At 52.4% G+C, this 18,204-nt stretch overlaps 5 protein-coding genes across 5 annotated transcripts; 3 read left to right on the plus strand and 2 right to left on the minus strand.

The window, feature by feature from the left end:
- The first annotated feature begins 440 nt into the window (after nucleotides 1-440).
- On the plus strand, nucleotides 441-2,521 carry COCSUDRAFT_52079 (hypothetical protein). Its single transcript, XM_005651619.1, has 4 exons — nucleotides 441-591; nucleotides 718-807; nucleotides 953-1,018; nucleotides 1,230-2,521. The coding sequence occupies exons 1-4, from the start codon at nucleotides 445-447 to the stop codon at nucleotides 2,187-2,189; spliced, it is 1,263 nt and encodes a 420-aa protein (XP_005651676.1). The 5' UTR covers nucleotides 441-444; the 3' UTR covers nucleotides 2,190-2,521.
- Nucleotides 2,522-3,276: 755 nt separating this feature from the next.
- Nucleotides 3,277-8,206, minus strand: COCSUDRAFT_45740 (hypothetical protein; the record flags this gene model as incomplete). The annotated part of the gene is made up of 8 exons (XM_005651620.1): nucleotides 3,277-3,792; nucleotides 4,062-4,155; nucleotides 4,599-5,661; nucleotides 6,033-6,179; nucleotides 6,330-7,319; nucleotides 7,450-7,504; nucleotides 7,631-7,725; nucleotides 7,852-8,206. 6 exons carry the CDS (start codon nucleotides 8,204-8,206, stop codon nucleotides 5,225-5,227), a joined length of 2,079 nt encoding a protein of 692 aa, XP_005651677.1. The 3' UTR covers nucleotides 3,277-3,792; nucleotides 4,062-4,155; nucleotides 4,599-5,224.
- Nucleotides 8,207-9,247: 1,041 nt separating this feature from the next.
- COCSUDRAFT_64082 (mitochondrial substrate carrier protein) lies at nucleotides 9,248-12,699 on the plus strand. The gene is made up of 6 exons (XM_005651621.1): nucleotides 9,248-9,501; nucleotides 9,735-9,827; nucleotides 9,977-10,125; nucleotides 10,493-10,639; nucleotides 11,136-11,390; nucleotides 12,007-12,699. Exons 1-6 carry the CDS (start codon nucleotides 9,426-9,428, stop codon nucleotides 12,214-12,216), a joined length of 930 nt encoding a protein of 309 aa, XP_005651678.1. The 5' UTR covers nucleotides 9,248-9,425; the 3' UTR covers nucleotides 12,217-12,699.
- A 1,313-nt stretch (nucleotides 12,700-14,012) lies between these two features.
- COCSUDRAFT_55159 (hypothetical protein) lies at nucleotides 14,013-15,219 on the plus strand (the record flags this gene model as incomplete). Its single annotated transcript, XM_005651622.1, has 2 exons — nucleotides 14,013-14,190; nucleotides 14,402-15,219. The coding sequence occupies 2 exons, from the start codon at nucleotides 14,013-14,015 to the stop codon at nucleotides 15,217-15,219; spliced, it is 996 nt and encodes a 331-aa protein (XP_005651679.1).
- A 339-nt stretch (nucleotides 15,220-15,558) lies between these two features.
- On the minus strand, nucleotides 15,559-17,664 carry COCSUDRAFT_55160 (hypothetical protein; the record flags this gene model as incomplete). The annotated part of the gene is made up of 4 exons (XM_005651623.1): nucleotides 15,559-15,941; nucleotides 16,366-16,456; nucleotides 16,925-17,407; nucleotides 17,575-17,664. The coding sequence occupies 4 exons, from the start codon at nucleotides 17,662-17,664 to the stop codon at nucleotides 15,559-15,561; spliced, it is 1,047 nt and encodes a 348-aa protein (XP_005651680.1).
- Between the last annotated feature and the right edge of the window lie 540 nt (nucleotides 17,665-18,204).

The following is an 18,204-nucleotide window of genomic DNA, read 5'->3' on the forward strand; positions in this document are numbered from 1 at the left end:
TTGCATGGAACAATTTCACTCCTAGTGTCTAGTACTAGTCATGCTATGAGTGTGTGGATTCGTCGGAGTGCACAGCAGCGTCCCCTTTGAATGGTGATGTGTTGTGCTGGCAGGATGGTTCAAGGAAACGTGGAGGGTATGCCTGGCCTGGCAGTGGGGCCGTGGCATGTGAAGGCTCACATTCCGGCATGCCAAGAAAAGTATGGCGCCCGCCGCATGCTAGCGGCAGGAAACTCCTTTGGTGACAACATTGAACAGGCTTGGGCACATTACAGGAAATTTGCACACATCTTGAAGCGCATGGCGACTGCCACGCGGGAGGACTACATGACGGACCTGGTGAGTTCTCCTTTCATATGATGCAAGCTCTTGTAGCCTTGCTCGATGTTGCAGTTTGTAACCCTGTAGGTGCGAGAAGTGACAATGTTGGTCCATGTGCAGGCGATGGCTTGGCAGCGAAAAAAGGAGCGCAGGTTGCCCAAGCAGCTGCTTGAGTGGCATAGGAGGGCTGCTCGACTGCTGGCACAACTGCGGCAGTCCACGGGGGCCCTCAAGCAGGAGATTGCCCAAATCAAAGCCCCCGAGTTGCAGGTAAAATGCACCCCTCCTAGTTGCTGCACCTGTCTCTACTGATTCTCTGGGGAGATGCCATCTTGATATATCCTGCAGTCTGCAATGCTTTGCATGCTCGCTTATTGGCTGATGAATCAGGTGCAGGGTGGCGGTGGCTCAGGAGGCGTCCCATCACCGGCAGGCCAGGATCCTCTCCAAGGCGGCGCTGGTGCAGGCGCAAGTGACGAAGCAGAGGTGTGTTGGTCCTTTTTGAAGGCTCTTCTCTAGCATGGAATAAGTATCAATGGGTATGCTAGTGAGAAGGAGGTGCTCAGAGGACTCAGAGTAAAGAGCTGCCTCAGAAGAAAGTATGCAAGCAGATTGTTTGTTTTGCACGCAGGGGTCTGCCCGGGAGCAGCGGCAGACATCGTCTGAGGGGGCATCAACAAGCGCGCCCACCATCCCGGTGCTGCTCCACTCTGCACCTTCAGTTGGCTGTACTGGTGCTTGTTCATATGACATGATAGGACATTTGACATGTGACTTATGACATGACAGGACAAGACATGACAGGATGTGCATACTGGTGGAGTTTTTGTAAAGAGCAAATGGGATGCACACCTTTGGAAGATACATAAAGATGCATGAATCACTGATGTCAGGATTCTTACTCGCAGGCCCGTCTTACATGGGAGCACCACTACCAAGGCTGCTTGGAGGAGTTGTACGCGCTGGGTGGCAGTGTGACTCTCGCAGCTGAGGGGCAGCAATCGCTCTCCGAGCAAATGCGGCATGAGCACCGCCGAGTCCTTGAGGGCAAGCTGGCAGCGTGGGAGCGCAGGCACCGGGTACAGCTGCGGTGGGTGGAGGCAGACCGGTTGTACCAGGAGATAGGGGGTCAGCGGAAGAGGTTCATGATTCAGCAGCTACATGCTTCCATTGCAGCCAGGTTCGTGGATTACTACGCCCTACAGAGACAGCTGGAGACAGCGGCATATCGTGAGCGCACTAGCCTGAAGCGGTTGCGGCGCCAGATGGAAGCCATCGTGTCCAAAGTCAGCGATGACATCCTTCAGCTGCGGCGCTGGCATGCCGCCCCTGGGGACTATCAGGGAGCGCAGTATGACTGCCAGCGCTTGACCGCCCCTGGCTTGCTCGCGGCAGACACATTGCCGTGGCAGCGACAATCTGCTCAGGCAGGGTTGCTGGCTAGGAAACTGGCCGCGCTGGCGGAGCAGCAGGAGCGCTTGAAGCGGTGCTCCGAAGAGATGACCATCGTGCGGCGTGAGGCCAGGGATATGGTAGTGTTTTATGAGCACTACGCCCAGCAAGTGCAGCAAGCCGCTGGGAGGGGAGAGCGCCGCCTGCCCAGCGCCCGACAAGTTCCCCATGCGGCGGAGCTGGGGGAGGCGGGTGTGCATGCAGCCCTTGAAGCTTTCCAGCTCGGGCAGCAGGTGGTGCTCCTCTCCAAGCTTGAACAGTATCAGCACTTGGGCGGCATGGCAGGCAATGCTGTGGAAGCGCTGCACGCCGACCTCACAAACCTGGACAGCGGCACCAGCTCCGACTCGGACTGGCAGGATGCGCGGTCCGATGCCTCCTCAGACAGCAGCGGCGGCGATGATGAGGACACATAAATATTGGCACATTTGAAAATTTGGCAATGAGCATCTCGCCTTGTCTGCCAATTTTGATGTTCTCGATGCTGTTTCAAACTTTGAAAGTCAGTAGCTTCTATATAGAGTACAGTAATCTTCTATAGAGTACAGTAATCTGATTGTTCTACAATTCATCAGATCCTTTTTGGGAAGGGAGTGCGCTGTGGAATCATCTGCCAATTGGCTCAAAAATCTCAAGATCTCTTAGCAGCTTGTTCTCTCCACACACTTAAAGCAAATAATTAACACAGAGTGCCAGCTTCTTATGTTGTTAATGTAAATATGCATTGCTGTTAAAAATTATCAGTTGTTCAAGCGAAAGGCAGCCTATTGAAACTTCCTGCAACTCTTGCAATTCATGTAGCTCTGAGCAGTGCCTCTCTCTATCTCATATAAGTGTCAAAATGTGATCAATGCCTGTCGTGAATGGAGGTGTCCCTGTCATGTTTTTAAAACTTTGATGAAGGTCCACCAAATTAAATTCGTTGAATTTTATTTTTGGCAGCATATCATAATATTATGATAAAATTATACGGCTAATACTACAAATTAATATTAGTATTAATACTTAAAATTTGTATATATGTACAGGTGTCCACGTTGTTAATAGTTAATAGCATGTTGACTGCCAGCAGCCAAAAAATGAACAGTATGAACCTTGACAAGAATTGCTACTTAGAAAGATTGCCTGCCAGGTTGTGAAGCTTCCTTAGTTAGAGGAAGGCCATGACCCACTGCCCACCATTAATGACAATAAAGACCTTCAGTCTTCAAAAGATTTGTATTGGTTCTAAGAAGATATGTCTGTCATAATGTGATTTTTTGATGACTCTTGGAGAGGTCATGTCAACAGTCGGCAACATGCGCCCATATGGCATGCATGTGACTCTGGACCAGATCCTCAAGGTGTAATTATAGTAAATATCTGGTTAGCTACCTATAGGCTGAGCATGTTGCAGTACCGTCATTGGCTTCACTTTCTACCAAAACCTGGGGGGACTTTAGTGTCCATGCAAGCCTGTGAGTGATCATTCTCATGTCGACAGCTTGTTTGGACCATCCAAATAAATGACCATGATATTAAAATATTTATCAGAAGCCAATTAGCCCTTCAGCTTCAATTAATGTTTAACGAGTCACCCATTGCATGGACTTTATCTCCACATTGTGAATTCGAGTTTCAAGCCTTAATATTTGCAGTGGCTTTAATTCTGCTTTGCAAGAATTATCAGATAAAAAAGAATAATGCATATATTTGACCAATTGGAGCAACAAGGCTTGAAGCCTTGCGAGCCGAGCTTGTTCAATATAATTAAATATAAAATAAATGAATGCAACAATAATATCAATCTGATCTATTGACAACAATATTACACTGTAGAGGCGCCTTCTAGTTATAATCGAGTGATTGCTTTTTAAGAGTACACTGAGGGCAATGGTGTGGCAAATAACTAGTGGGTACCCACTATTCACTTGCTACCAACACCGGTGTTGGGTAGCCATTGTGGCAACTTGCAATTGCCTGAAACGTTGATGCACATGTGTACGTGCCCACTGGCCACGGGCATGGCATGGGTTGCACCTGCAGCACAAGACATGCGTTGCTCATGAGCACATCTCGAGATGCTTGATGCTTTAAAGAAATTTCTCTCAGGTTATAATGTTCGACGGTGGTCCCACTGGAATCTCTTAATGGGTAGCCTTACGCCATTTATACTAGTACTGACCCGATGGCATCATTATGATCATCAGCATGATGCTTAAGGCTCCAAGGCTTTGGCCCGCGGCTTCAACCCGATTTCTACAGCACTTCTACACTTGGATCATACTCTTGCTTTCCTGAGATCTCACCTGTACATGACCAGTGCCCAGTGAATGAGGGCGGTGTGTGCATGCATGGCTCCCGCCTTCAAGGAAGTTCAGTGGTTGAAGATTACTAGGTTTCCTGCACACACAGCCGTGGTGCTTGAAGGAATTTCGAAAACCACACTCTTCGAGAAGGCATTTCAGGGTTTCGTTTGAGCAAGATTACAAAGGTGGCAGGTCCTATGTTCAGAGGTGTGCTGCCCCAACCCTGGACTGCAAAAGCCTCTTCATAGCGTGCGATACCTACAGGGCCGGTCAAGAGACTCTTTCACAAGAATACCATCAATAATCAATATTGAAAGAGTCTAAATATTGACGCTGAGTGCGTGCTGCACGGACAGCACGTCCTCAACCCTGGCGATCTCAGATGGCTGCTCGATGTAAAGAGATGTGCCCATCAAGGAGGGGCACCCACGCTGTGCAGCAAATTGACACCCCAATTCTGTCGCTTGTGGCACATTTGATTGATACACATCGCGTGCGTGTACCATAGCGTGGGTGCCGGCAAGATAAGGGCATCACCTTTGCGCCATCTGATGTGACATGCCGTGTGTCTTTATGCAGCGACCAAGAAGTGCGATGATGCTGAGAAGAATCTTGTAGCAATTCTTCCACGTTCAACATTCTATGTGAGTGGATTTCGACACCGACATCGTAGAGAAACAGCAAGAACGAGCCAGGCTGCTCAATGACAGATGGGGTTAATAATATTATAAGATAGGCTCAGGGGATTTATTTTCTTGCCCTCCACCGCCACTACCTTGTGGCGGTCAGCAGCAGTGCTCTGTCTTCAAGCAGAAGTGCTCCATCCCACTGGCCACTTCAGATTCGAAGGTTGAGCATGTGAGGCAACCGGGAGCAAAATTACCTTACAGATTGTTACATGCATGATATCTGGTTACCGTCATGATTGTTGCGCACATGTGCAGAGAGGGACAAGTGAGTGACTAATATTAGTTGCGTAGAGCGCATGGATGTGCAACGCCTTGTAGTGAGGCAGACTTGGTCACAACCTACTACAGTCCTCATTGCAATATCAAATTTAGGACATAAAAAAAATTGATGCTACATTTGCGTCATGCTCACACGCCAATTCTGACTAAGCTTGAAACTGACTTAGCTTGAAAGTGCAAAGATCACATTGCAAGTCACTCTCCAGCCGCCGGTGGGCGCCTCAGAAAGCGAAGGCACCTCTCGGGAACTGCCACCATCTGATTGCCCCCAATTGCTTCCAAGGGTGTTCTGCCTGCTCTGACTTCATCTGTGTCGCTCAACCATGCCTTCTGGTGTCCAGCCCCAGTTGCGTCTGTGATGGTGAGCCCGCAAATAACACCAAACCCCTCAAGCTCAGCACCGTGGAACCGTGTGCCAGGCCCAATATGCACCACCTCTGCCGTCCCCACTATCCTCCTGTCATCTGTTAGGACATAGACTGTGTCATCTGGCAGAATCTGCACGTCACTGTGCGCGCTCGAATGGCCTCTGGCTTGCGGCGAGGGGTTCAGCTGACATGCCAGCCCTGCGATGACACCCATTGCAGCTTCCATGTTGATCCCAGGGGAGGAAACTTCCAGGGACGGTCGACCTGCGCGCACCAACACACAGCTGCTTACAATCCGCGATTATTACCGCATTCAAGCAATATCTTCCCTAGTGTCTTGCTAGGATGTCAAGCTCAAATTTATTCCTGTTGTTAGTATTACCCAGATGACCCTTAGGTGCGGCACTCTACCACATCATATGTAGCAGGGTGCGTGAGTGACAGGCATGACTCAGGCAAAGGGGCAAGCACAGCATGTGGAGCAGGGTGCGTGAAAGACAGGCATGGCTCAGGCAAAGGGGCAAGCAGACACTTCAGCATTGAGAGACAAGACATGAACAAATCAACTACACCAGCGTATGAGAGCAGTCAGTTGACAAGTTCACAGGAATGACAGAGCAGGATTTTGTACATGCCTGCTGGGCCATCTGCAGAGCGGTAGGAGGAAGCTGGCTCCTCATCGGCAGCGAGCTCCAGAGCAGGATCAAAGAAGACCATGGCGCCAGACAGCGGTGACTGCTCCAAGGCTGACTGCGACTGCTCCGCTGCCGTAGCACTCCCACCTAGACAACACATGCCTGTCGTCAGCTTATTGCTGACAATTACCTGTCGATAAACCTTCGGGGTATGATTCGCATGGCATTATAACTTAGAAACTCACTGTGAGTGGAATCATATAAGCCAGGACAAAGAGAGCCATGATGGCTCCTCACCTTCTCCGGCGCGCGCCGCATTCTGCTCCTCAGCCAGCAACATTGCCAGCGCCACACCAGTTGCAGCCTCTTCGACGTTCATGGGCGAGCTCCCGGCAGCGCCTCCGAGAGCCACCTTCAGCCGTTTTGGATGACAGAGGGCCGCTGCAATGTGCCGGTAGTCGATCACCAGCACAGCCATTTTGGCCGGCGATGCGGCATGCCCCTGCATGCTCAGCCGCACGTTGGGGACTGGCACAGGCTGCGGCGACTCATCTGCCAGCAAGCAGCCGTGCAACGGCGACTGGCTCGCACAAGCTGTGGGCTGCGGCGGCACTTCGCTGGCCTCAGGCAGGACACCCTCTGCCTGCCCTTCTGGCTCTGCTGGGTCACTGTGCTGCTGCGCTGGCTGGTCATCCGCATCTGACTCAGAGAAGAGGTTCCCAACCTCGTCTTCGTCGCCCTCAGTGGGGGGACCCCAAAACTCTGCGGCTCTGGCGGTTGGGCGCCTGAGCCTGCCTCGGCTGCCCCTTCTGGGCCGATTGCTGCCACGCGCCCCGCCTGTGCCGCGGCGGCCACGCTTCCTGCCCCGACCCCGCCCATGCCCTTCCTGCACGCCCCCACCGGTGGCTGCCTCTCCTGCACCCCGTCCCTCCACATCTGCGCGTGCCCCACCGCCTTCCCCTGCCACCGCTGCCTCGGGCTCCCCCTGGCTATCTGTCTGCACGCGCGCCTCGAGGAACCATATCTCCATATGCAGCTGGTTGCCATCGCTGCCTGGCTGCACAGCGCGCACCAAACCAACAGGAGCCTTGGCAGCACGACCCAACTGGGACAAGTTGCGTGCTGGGAACTCCCCGTCGCGGTGCAGCGTGCTTGTGACGGCCCAGAGAGCGACACCAATCGAGGGAGTGCTCTCCCCCAACTGCGGCAGGTAGTGGCACTTGTCGAAGGTCCAGAGCAACTCGTCAATCTGCTTGAGTTTGACCACGGGCAGGCCGCTGCTCACTCCTGCAAACATGTGAGCGCCTCAATTGACTGGCTATCATTCCCTTCCATCAAATCTGCAGAAGTTAAAGCCTTCTCGGGTGTGCAACAGTCACCAGGTGATCAGAGCTTCCAGCTGAGAGCGCCCACTCACCCTTGTTAACAATGGACTTGGCCGCTTCCATCTGAAGCTGTGACTTCTTCGGCGCCTGTAACAACAATAACTTACAATCAGTGTGTTCAGCCAAACTCGCTTTCACTGCACCAGCAGCTTGACAGATGAGAGGCGTTCACAAAGCACATGCAAACATAAGGATCCTCAACAAGATGCCCACCTTCTGCCTTGCTGGTCTTTGCCGTGCCGGTTGGGCTGCGGCCTCAACAGCGGCTGTGATCTCTTCAACCGCCGCCGCACTCGGCTCCAGTCCACCTGCATGACAGCATCCATTAGCTGCCAGCGCATAAGATGTCCAGAGGAAATGGTGAGGACATGTTATTAATTTGCCAGGCATAAGATGTGTAGGCGCTGATCGTTACAGCCATCATGGATAGCTACCTTCTGGATGCTCAAATCTAAGCAGCCCTTCCACCCTGGCGAGCAGCGCGCTTCTGGTGAAGATCACTGGCCGCTGGCCTCTGTCAAGCAGGAACCGCTTCAGCTCTGCAACGGTGGATGAGGCCTTGAGGCTGAACGCAAGCCACCGTTGGACGATGTCCTGCTCGGCTCCCTGAGCGCTGAGCTGCCTGCGGCTGATCCCTGGCTGTGGCGCTTGCGAAGGTCCTGCAGCTTCTGCCTCTGGGGCTGCGGGACCCTGCATGCCGCCTGCTGCAGCTGTGGCGCCCCTCTGCGCCTGTCCTTGGGCTGTCTGGCCTGCCTGAAGTCCACTGGCCTGGAGATACGAGGCTGCCATCACTGTCCTGTTCAGGTTGGGCACTGCTGCCAGCAATCTGCTGGCGCTCTTGCTGAAGCTGACTTTCTGATTGAGGTGTCTCGTTGCAAAGATGGCGGTCGAAGTCGTCCCATTGTCTTCGAGGCGAGCCTGCTGACCACCAATGATGCCTCGAATCTTGCTTGATCGCCTATCGGCTCTCTTCCTCTCCAAGTCGCCGGTCTCTGCCTCTGAACGCAACGCAAAAGTCAGAGTTAGTTACTCTGTGTCAAGGTCATGGGGAGATTCAAAACATAGGTGTTCCCAACCTTCAAAGATGGAGTGCTTATTGAGACCTACCAATCACTCCTTGATGCATGATAAAATTCAACTTATCCTCATTGAGATCCTTGCCCCTGGTTTGGGCTGCAATGACGCAGTCCTCACAGCATTTGTGGGTAATATTTCTGAGCTCTGGATACTTTTCGCTCTCAATCTTCCCGCGAATAGAATAGTAGCCATTAGCTCTGGACAATGCTGAAGGTTCATCTCGGCCAAGGCAGCTCTGATGGAAATATCTGACCCCTGAGTCCACGGCATTGCAACGTTGCAATGGCACCCTTGCCTCTTGTTTGAAGACCCAGTCGGCAACAGCGTCGTGGCCGTATTCGTCCTTTGTCAGACCTTCTGAATAGAATCTGATAATATAATCACAACCTACACAGCGAGTCAAGCGTTCTGAACTTGCGCAGTTCGGATGAAGCTTCTCCTTGTCACTGCCACACTTGTAACACGGGATCCTAGCAATAATAAGTGACATGCTCGGTACAGAAACACATCACTGATCATTCTCCATGCTTACTGACGAAAGGCCTAATTTTTATTACCAAAATGGCATGCTATGGAATGTGTTACCAGGTGGCATGGCCCCTGATTGCCAATAATCCACCACATTAGTAGCGTTTACATCCACTAAAGTAGTGGATTTTGATTACTCGGGTGCCCTGTCCATGGAGCATGTGATCGCGCACGTTTCAGAGGCCGAGGAAAGCACGGAGTGTTTGACTGCGCAATCGCTTGAAAGGCAAACCAACACTGCTTTCACGTTGCTAGTTGATCATCAACACTCGCAAACTTGAAAGGAAGTGTTCTGAAAGCGTGCAGAGTTGTCAGGCACCTCTAGTAATCGACGCTTTTGCACACACACAGCCCATGGAACGTGATCTTAGAACATGCCAGAAAATTTGATATCCCTATTACAATGGGAACGAGAAGTCAGTCTAATGGGGAGATACACAAAACTGCCGTAGTGTCGCCGTTTATAAAGAGTTTTGCAGGTTGGCAGCTTCGTGCCCAGGCAGATTTGTCCACAAGTAATTTTGATACTGCCCTTGAGACCTCACGCTTTATAATATCGAAATATAGTCAAGGATACGGTATATGTGCAGCATGCTTGGCATTCCGAGCAGAATATGACAATTAGCAGTCAGGCTCTAGGTCAAGTTTGCCTGACCGCCAGGCTCCTTCCCACATCCCCCTTTTGGCTGACACTGCTGTCTTGCTCCCACAGGATCAATAGGAGGTGTAGCAGAGGCAGGATGTTTACAGCCGATGGATGTCATCAAAACTCGCCTGCAGCTTGACAAGGCCAAGCAGTACACTGGTGGGAACCTCTCCCTTACATTTTTTGTGGTCAAAGTGCCACAGACTTATTCCTGGACTTGTGATCAGCGCTTCCACTCTCCATGGGAAGAATTCGGCAGCATCAATTTGCAAATTTGCCTGCTGAGAGGGCACGGCGTCACTGCGCAGGCATTGTCAACTGTGGGAAGCAGATCATTGCGCAGGAGGGCGCAAAGTCTCTATGGAAGGGTCTGACCCCCTTTGCGACGCACCTCACGTTGAAATATGCCCTTCGCATGGGCACGAACGCCTTCTACCAGAGCCTTCTCAGAGACCAGGTAGGCTACCAACTTTGGGGAATCTCTCAAGGACGAGGTTGTCATGGAAGGAATAAAAGCAGAGATGGTCCGCACATGGAGACTGGAGCGCGATTGAAAATATATCTAATGTTCATCTGGGTGTGGATTTGCTGCTGCCGTTGAGCGCCCTAGCATCTGGTTTCTGCTTGTTGATAGTTTGATTTGGGCAGGCTATATCACCTGAACGCACATCATTGGCATCACTGGGCGGACGCACGAGTGCGTGTTATATCTCACTCGCGTCCGAGAGACCAAGGCTATTTTGATCATCCCTAATCTCTTACTCGAAGTCTTGATGTGGTGTATCATTCGTGCTGGTGCTGACTAGCTGAGGTCTGCTTGGCAGAGCGGGGCGCTATCGGATGGGCGGAGGTTGGCAGCGGGATTTGCAGCAGGCATCACAGAGGCGCTGATCGTAGTTACACCCTTTGAGGTGGTGAAGATCCGACTCCAGCAGCAGAGGGGGCTCACAAAGGAGCTGCTCCGGTACAAGGTGCCTGGCGCTCTCACTTGGTGACCTGAACGCTCGGACACCCACAAATTCCCAAGTGCTGGAATCCTGGCCGTCATGTCATTGCGCGTGGTAAAGTACAGAACATTTTACACAGGTGCATTGCCTGCAACTTGCCTTCCAGCACGTTTAATTAGTGCAATTGATATGCGTGTACTCGGATGCAACGGGGCCTTGTTCAGAGGCGAGCGCAGTACACTCTCCCCCACCGAATTGTCTGGCCACAGAGAAAAGACAATAAGAATGATAATGTATTGCTCCTAATCCATGGCTACTCCCCACGGCGTTGCGCAAAGCGCTGGCTAGCTCTTCTACTGGAAGAGTGGGACTTAGGTGTGCTGATAGGGAGCTTGTGCATGGCAGGGGCCGGTGCATGCAGCAGACATCTGACTGGACATGTTTCATGGTAGCCTAATATGGCAGGTGCTCCTAATCCTTAATGTTGGAGATGTGTGATCGTGATCTGATACATCTGCAGGGGCCGGTGCATGCAGCGGGGCTGATAGTGAAGGAGGAGGGCATTCTGGGGCTGTGGTCAGGGGCGGCGCCCACAGTAATGCGCAACGGCACCAACCAGATGTGCCTGTTCTGGGCGAAGAACAACTTTGACAGACTCTTCTTCAGCAAGGAGGAGGGGGACGGGCGTACGCTGCAGCCCTGGCAGTCCATGACGTCCGGCTTCTCCGCTGCATGCTTGGGGCCCGTAGCCACGGGGCCCTTCGATGTCATCAAGGTGCGCGCTTGTCACTCACTGCTTGTTAGGCCGCCAGAGAGTTGCGCTAGAGAAAGTAGGACCATAGGGGTGTAATGTTCTGCCCTGATCCAGCCTGAGCTGCTAAGACAGGGGCTGAGGACTTCAGCTTGAAGCCATAGGAAATCACAGATAGAAGACTAGTAGAGACTAAATTTTTATTAAGCAAGTGCCCATGTGCGGATCATCTAAAATGACATGGCTCACAAAGACTGTCTACCGTATCGCTGAGACAGCAGCAGGTTGTAAGTTAGCTGTGTGTTAGCTGTTAGCTGTAACTTAGCTGTATGCTCTGGTGGTGGAGCTGTACTGCGCCACCAAATAGATGACTGGAAGCCAGGCTGAGGCTTTACTGATGAGGCCTGCATGGCATGCAGATATTTTTATATTGTGTCATGCACGTGTGGAGCATCTGGCATTTTAGCTCTGCCGTATTATGACTCCCTGTCAACTTTGTGAAATGAGCAGGGGGAGATGCTAGTAGGAGACCAAGTAAAGCAGGATTCTCTCCTGCTCTCGTCTCTATGTGCCGTGACACTGCAGTGGTTTGTGTGAGGTGTCGTCCCACTACTGAGCCGTTTCCTCCATGCATGCGCAGACTCGGTTGATGGCTCAACAGAAATCGGACGGGCCGGCCAGGTACTCAGGGCTGTTGGATGCGCTCGTGAAAATCCCCCGGGAGGAGGGGTTTTTGGCGTTGTACCGGGGCCTACTGCCGCGGCTGATGCGCATCCCTCCCGGCCAGGCCATTGTGTGGGCTGTCAGCGACCAGATCACCGGCTACTTTGAGCAGCGGCAGCATGAATGATTGAGGCAGTCGTAGAGTGGAGTTGGTAAATTTTAATGAATTACTGACATGTCAGCAGCGCAGCGGTATTGAGCTCGGTATTGCCAGTATTGCGGCAACAAAGCAGGCTGTAGGATAGTGCAGGCCTGTCCTGCATTGCACCGTGACATGAGCTGGTGGTGATTGATATCTTTCCTGGTGTGAGCTGATTGTTGCATGCCTTATACTACGGTATAGTAGGACTTATGCTCTATGATTGAAAAGGGGTTCCGGTATTTGGTCTCCCCTTGCTATTATTGCTGCACACTGAATGTGCATGATTGCAAGCAGTATTCTGCAGAGAAGAAGCATCAGTAGAGATTTCTTGTCGAATATATAGCAGTAATAATGAAGTTTTGATGACGCAAATTCCTTCAAGAGAGCATTGTTTCGGAGCGGTCACCGGTTAACAAGGGGTGTCTGTATAAATTTGCACCACCAAGATAAAAAACGCTCTGTTTTGGCAATCTGTGGAGGCATGGGTAGAGCTGGTGATCTATTCAATTGGCTCAAGTGCAAGTGATCTCCAAATTCTGAACTGCTGTACACCGTCAAGCTGGCCGCTCGCCATGCATGCACGCTAGCTTCCCGTAGCTTCCCACACCCGTAACAGGATGTTCTGATGAGAACTCACAGCAAAATTGGAATGCCTGAGGAATTCGAGCGTAAGTATGCGCCATTGGTCCTGAATGATACATTTGGAAGATCCTCGACAATGGAGACTGAAAGGACAAGGCAATGCCAACGCTGTGTTTGCATACCTTGGCAGTACTCGAGCGTTGGTAATCACCAGAAAATCTTTGGTATATTATACAGCTTGTGCACACTCTGATTCGGTGCCCTGGAACTCTGGAAACTCTGGGTGGGTGTTGCAGGACTGCCATGTGCTCCGGATCCGGATGACCCCAAACTCATCTGCTCTGGCATCTAACGCACTCGAAAGGCTTGAAAAGAGTATTTGGTCGCCTGTGCTATCATCCGGCATCTCAGGTACTCGATTGCTCGTTGTCCAGCAGGTGTTGGTCTTGTTCATCTCAGCAAATGTCTCCTTCGAGTTGCCCACTTCATTCAAAGCCTATCAACTCGACGTCACAATATTGTTACCTATATCTGCAGATGCTGCAGAACGCCAGGCAGCCTATGAAGAAGCAGTTCTGAGGCCGCTGCTGGGCCCTCAATACATCCACAGAGGCCGCCCCTGCCAGCTGCAGCCAGAATTTGCACGCTCTCTCTCAGAACAAGTGGAGGGCACATACAGGAGTCTCTCATTCCAGGCCTGCCTGCTCCCTGACCACACTGTCTTCAGGCAAAGCCCAGAGAGGGCCTCCCTGCATATGGACAGATCAGCAGAGAAATCAAATCGCAGTGCAACTCTTTTAGAGGCTTCGCATGCAAGCAGCAGTCCTGATCCCTGTGGAAATCAAAAAGAGCCTTGTGAGGCGGTAGACGCAGGCACGCTGAGTGTGGAAGTTAAGCCAAAGTGTGGCTTCCTTCCGACTTCAGCCGATATCAAGCCAGAGCAGGACACCAAGAGAAGGGTGCCGCGCTTTCAGCTGCACCAGTGCCTGAAGCTTGAGCAGGTAGCCCTCCTAGGCTCCCAGAAGTTGTCTTGCCTGGCTATTCCAGAACTTCATTTGTCCGTCACCCTGTAGCGCCAGAATTGCTGCTGTTCTTGCTTCATACCAGTGCATCATCATCGAGAGATTTGTCTGCAGGGGAAGATACAGCGCCAGAGCGCCTACAACCCTCTGGATCTCTTCTCAGGAAATTTGGATCGCATGAGAACTGCGCTGATTGCGCTCTTTGAAGAGCAGCAGAACAACCTGCGGCTGTTTGCCGGTGGAGCTCCCGTGCAGCTGCCGCAGGATGGGAGCCTGCCAAGCGGCCCCAAGTTGCAGCAGTTTGGGGGCGTGTTGGGGCTGATAGACCTGCTCTGCATCATCCTGCTCAGAGAAGGTACCAACTGTGCCTCTCTATGCTTAATCCCTGCACGGCTGCTCTGCTGCAAACTTGCTTGCCTGTGTGTGCATGCTAAGCATTGCACAAGTCCTTAGTGGACTGTGCCAATTTTCCGATCAGAACATGCAGTGTAGACAATTTGAAAACACACTCACTTCTGTGAAACGGACAAGATTCTGCTCTTGTGACTCTAGGGGTCTATTTGCAGGTGTCTTGGACCGCATTCTGGCAGTGCAGAAGATGGATGTGCATGACATTGAGGGCATTCATCCTCTCTTAGCTACCCTGCTGCACAGAGAGGCTGAACCGCAGCTGTCACATGACGCACAAGACTGCTGCCAAAACGCCCCCACTGCAAACTCTGGGAATCCTCTGCCTGAGGAAGCCAGGCAGGAGTCAGCTTCAGGCCTCCATGCACCCGGCTACAGGACAGAAACAGAGGAGAGTCAGCAAGAACCGCACAGCGAGCCAGCAGCGGGTGCTAGAGCGCAATTAACGTCCAGTGTAGGCTCAGACCAGGTCAGCGGAGAGCAGGCGCATGCAGGGATGCCGGCAGGCCACAATGGTCCGGTAGAGGATACTCGCAGCGCTGAGCTGGCGCGGCTGCTGAGCGCTGATTGGCCGACGGCCTGCGCTGCGCTGCGCGATTACCTGACCGCTGCCACGGCCAAGGACTGCAGCCTGATGATCACTCTGGCGCCCTTGCAGCCTGCGCCTCGACCACAACAGGAGAGGAGTCGCAGGGCAGAGCCTTCACTTGGCGCTGCAATGGATGTTGCCTCGACGAGCGGAGAGAGACTCATTGGAGGAGGGAGCGGGAGAAAGTCTGGGGGGCAGCTGTATGCAGTTCAGGAGGATCCAGATGTTGGGTCGGTGGTGCAGGATAGTGAGAGTGGGAGGTGGTTCAGGTACAAGGTTGCAGTGGTGGATTTGGACCTCAAGCCTCTCAGCAAGGTTGAGCAGCATTTTGCATTGGACCAGAAGATCCTGGAGTGTGCCCTGCGGACAGGGAAATTTGCCACATGACTATCACTTAGATTTCAGTATAATGCCGAGGCATCCATGATAGCAAGCCCGACTCTGCAGATTTGCTATTGTGATCGATGTGATCGGTCACACACTGAGCCTACCGTAACCTCACAGGCCTTTCTATCATGCTCAGCCACAGAGTCAGAGACATGTAAGCACCCAAACTTGAATGCATCTTGCCAAATGGTGTGTCCTGATCCGGGCGGCAACAATACGAGGACAAACTCTAGATTCTAAGAATTGCACAGATCAGCATCTAGGTCTTACTGTTGCATTTTGCATATACATGTAGCTTGTACTACTCGTCTGCCTGCAGCTGCAGGGATGTCTGGTCGCTCAGACAAGCACACAGTCGAGCTCATAGGTCATGGCATACTGCTTCAAGAACTGCACTGGCAGCAGCGGGTTGCTCTTCTGCAGGTAGAGGACCTTGCGGTCCTTGCACAGCTCATGTAGCTCCCTTGAGAGGGCAGCATAGGCACCCCGCAACAGGCCTGCATTCAGGCCCTGCGCCTTCCAGCCCTGCCAGATTTCAACCGCTGCTGGATCTTCGCACTCATCTCTCTCCATGTGAGCAATGACATGGACGAAGTCTGCAGGATGGATGCTGGCATGGCCAGTACCCTCGCGCTGCACAGACTTCAGCAGCGGCTGGCATGCGGTGCGCTTCTCGGGGTCGGGGTCATTGTGGAGGTTGAGGACCTCGTTTTTCAGAACATCTGCAAGTGCAATATGAAGGAGTCAACCGCCAAGCACTGCATGCCATAAAGTGTCACCGCCAACTTTCACATGTTTCAAATGCTGCCAACCTACTGGCGGGATGCAGGCTCAAGGTGTACATGGCCACCAGGTTGTGATATTGATATGCATACAAGCCAAGCCAACTCCATTATAAGCGGACAGTTCTGGCGCACATCAAATCCCGCGTCATGTTGCTGTACAACTACTTACTATTAGCTGTCGCATATATCATACAATGCCAGGCGACCATGCGGCTGTACTGCATTGCAGGATGTGCAATGGGCAGATGATGTGGTGTGCTGCAGACGTGGCAAACACATGACATGCCGCGATGCAGATGGTGCATGATCCCTGAGTGTTGTCTGCCTGGTACTTCAAGGGCATGTGCACATGCGTGCGCACCTAAAATCCGGCGAGTGTCCACGAGCGCGATGTCGGCAATCATGGCGTCGTACTTCTTCTGCCATTCCTGGTACAGGGCGTCGTACTTCTTCTGCGATTTCTGCAATTCCTGGAGCTCCAGCATGATCAAAGCGCTCGTGGTGTACTCCCATAGCTCTCAAACAGCCTATTGACCTCCTCTGACAGCTGTTGATTCAGTTCAGTTCAGTCTGTTAGAGGAGGTCAACAGGCTGTTTGAGAGCTACGGGGAGTACACCACGAGCGCTTTGATCATGCTGGAGCTCCAGGAATTGCAGAAATCGCAGAAGAAGTACGACGCCTTGGACCAGGAATGAAACGTTCACGGTTTCACCCTTCTTCAGCCCTGCAAGGATGCAGCCGGGTGTTGGGTTGCACATGCAGCAGGTTCATTCGCAGGTACAACCTTTGCGAGACTCCCAGTGATATTGCGTGCACGGCACATTTGTTTAAAAACATTGCATTACTGGTGAACAAACACCCACGAGGCTGCTTAGCTTGCTGCCGGTGCACTTGCTGTTAGAGAAAATGGACTGAACACATTCTCACCCAGAGCAGTCAGCCTGTTGCTCAGCCGCTCCAACATGGCCGCCCTGCGCTCTTTCAGGCTGTCGTGGATTGCTGAGGATGTGTGCAGTGGCACCACAAGGTTTCCAGCTGGGCTATCCCGTGCTGCACTGCCAGCTGCAAGACCACTGCCAGGAACTCTGCTAGCTGACAGTGTGCTGGCCTTTTCTGCGGCGAGCTCAGCGAGGAGGCCAGCAGCCGCAGTCGCGCTCCGGGCAGCAGGCAGCTTCTGCTCTGTCTTGGCCTCCTCTGCTGGAGGCTCAGCGGCCGCCGTCGTGCTCGCGGCAACAGGCGGCTTCTGCTCTGTGCTGGCCTCCTCTGCTGGGGGCCCAGCAGCCGCCGTCGCACTCGCAGCTGTAGGCAGCTTGGGTGCTGCCGGCTTCGTGCTGGCTATCTCTGCAGCGGGCTGCGCGACTGTTGTCACGCTTGAGCCAGAAGCTACCCCTGCTGCAGATTCCTGTTGCAGAGACTCATGCTTGCTTACATGCTGTCTCGGCAGCTGATCAACTGGCTGCTGCCAAAACGCTGACTATTGCAAACGTAGCAACGAATGGTGTTCGCTGTACAAAGAGAAAAACATATACACGCAAAGAGCCAAGAGACTGTCAAGACTGCGTGGCACACCTTCGGAGCCAAGCTGTCCACATGCTCCTCGTTATTCTGGTAGCAGAGGATGCAGCGCTCTTCTTTGTGGAATATTTCATAGGTGTACATCACATGAATGTCTGCAACGTTAGCACCACTTTGGGGCCAGCCACATCCTTGACTCTGTTTAGTGTTGATCTGGCCTTGTACTTGTAGGAGACCAGGCGAACATGGCTGGTCACACGATCTGCAGGAGGGCTGCTGACCAGAGCCCTGTTCCTTGCTAACTCTGCAGCCCGAACTCCGTTAGGGGAAGACTGCTCCATGGTTTCGATGTCAAGCAGAGCAAAAGGCTCAAGTTCAACCTGCTTTGACGTTGTCAATGTGGCAAGCCGATGCTGCTGAATAGCAAAAGGTCGCTGTCACTCCATCTAGCTGACAAGATGGACTTTTCCACTCACTTTCGCATGCTTTCCTTGTTAATCTATCACCAACAGCTTCTTCTCGTCGTCATCTTGCATCGATTTCACGCTCTTCCAGGTCGACTTCCGATTGTCGCTAGACCGGTCACTCAGCTGCTGCGTCATGCATATGCTTGATGAAGATACTGTAATTCTCTCGCTGAGACTCTCAGTGAGGTCAGAACATGTTGTTGCTTTCCAGTGTGGC

This window comes from Coccomyxa subellipsoidea (assembly GCF_000258705.1).
Source record: "Coccomyxa subellipsoidea C-169, whole genome shotgun sequence".
In the NCBI taxonomy this organism is placed as follows: Eukaryota; Viridiplantae; Chlorophyta; class Trebouxiophyceae; family Coccomyxaceae; genus Coccomyxa; species Coccomyxa subellipsoidea.

Bases quoted from the DNA above. Each gene is read 5' to 3' on its own strand.
- COCSUDRAFT_64082 (XM_005651621.1), top strand. From the start codon at position 9,426: ATGGGAACGAGAAGTCAGTCTAATGGGGAGATACACAAAACTGCCGTA. The intron at 9,828-9,976 runs GTGGGAACCTCT...GTCACTGCGCAG, and splicing joins CAAGGCCAAGCAGTACACTG to GCATTGTCAACTGTGGGAAG. The intron at 11,391-12,006 runs GTGCGCGCTTGT...ATGCATGCGCAG, and splicing joins GGCCCTTCGATGTCATCAAG to ACTCGGTTGATGGCTCAACA.
- COCSUDRAFT_52079 (XM_005651619.1), top strand. From the start codon at position 445: ATGGCTTGGCAGCGAAAAAAGGAGCGCAGGTTGCCCAAGCAGCTGCTT. The intron at 592-717 runs GTAAAATGCACC...AATCAGGTGCAG, and splicing joins TCAAAGCCCCCGAGTTGCAG to GGTGGCGGTGGCTCAGGAGG. The intron at 1,019-1,229 runs GTGCTGCTCCAC...TCTTACTCGCAG, and splicing joins CAAGCGCGCCCACCATCCCG to GCCCGTCTTACATGGGAGCA.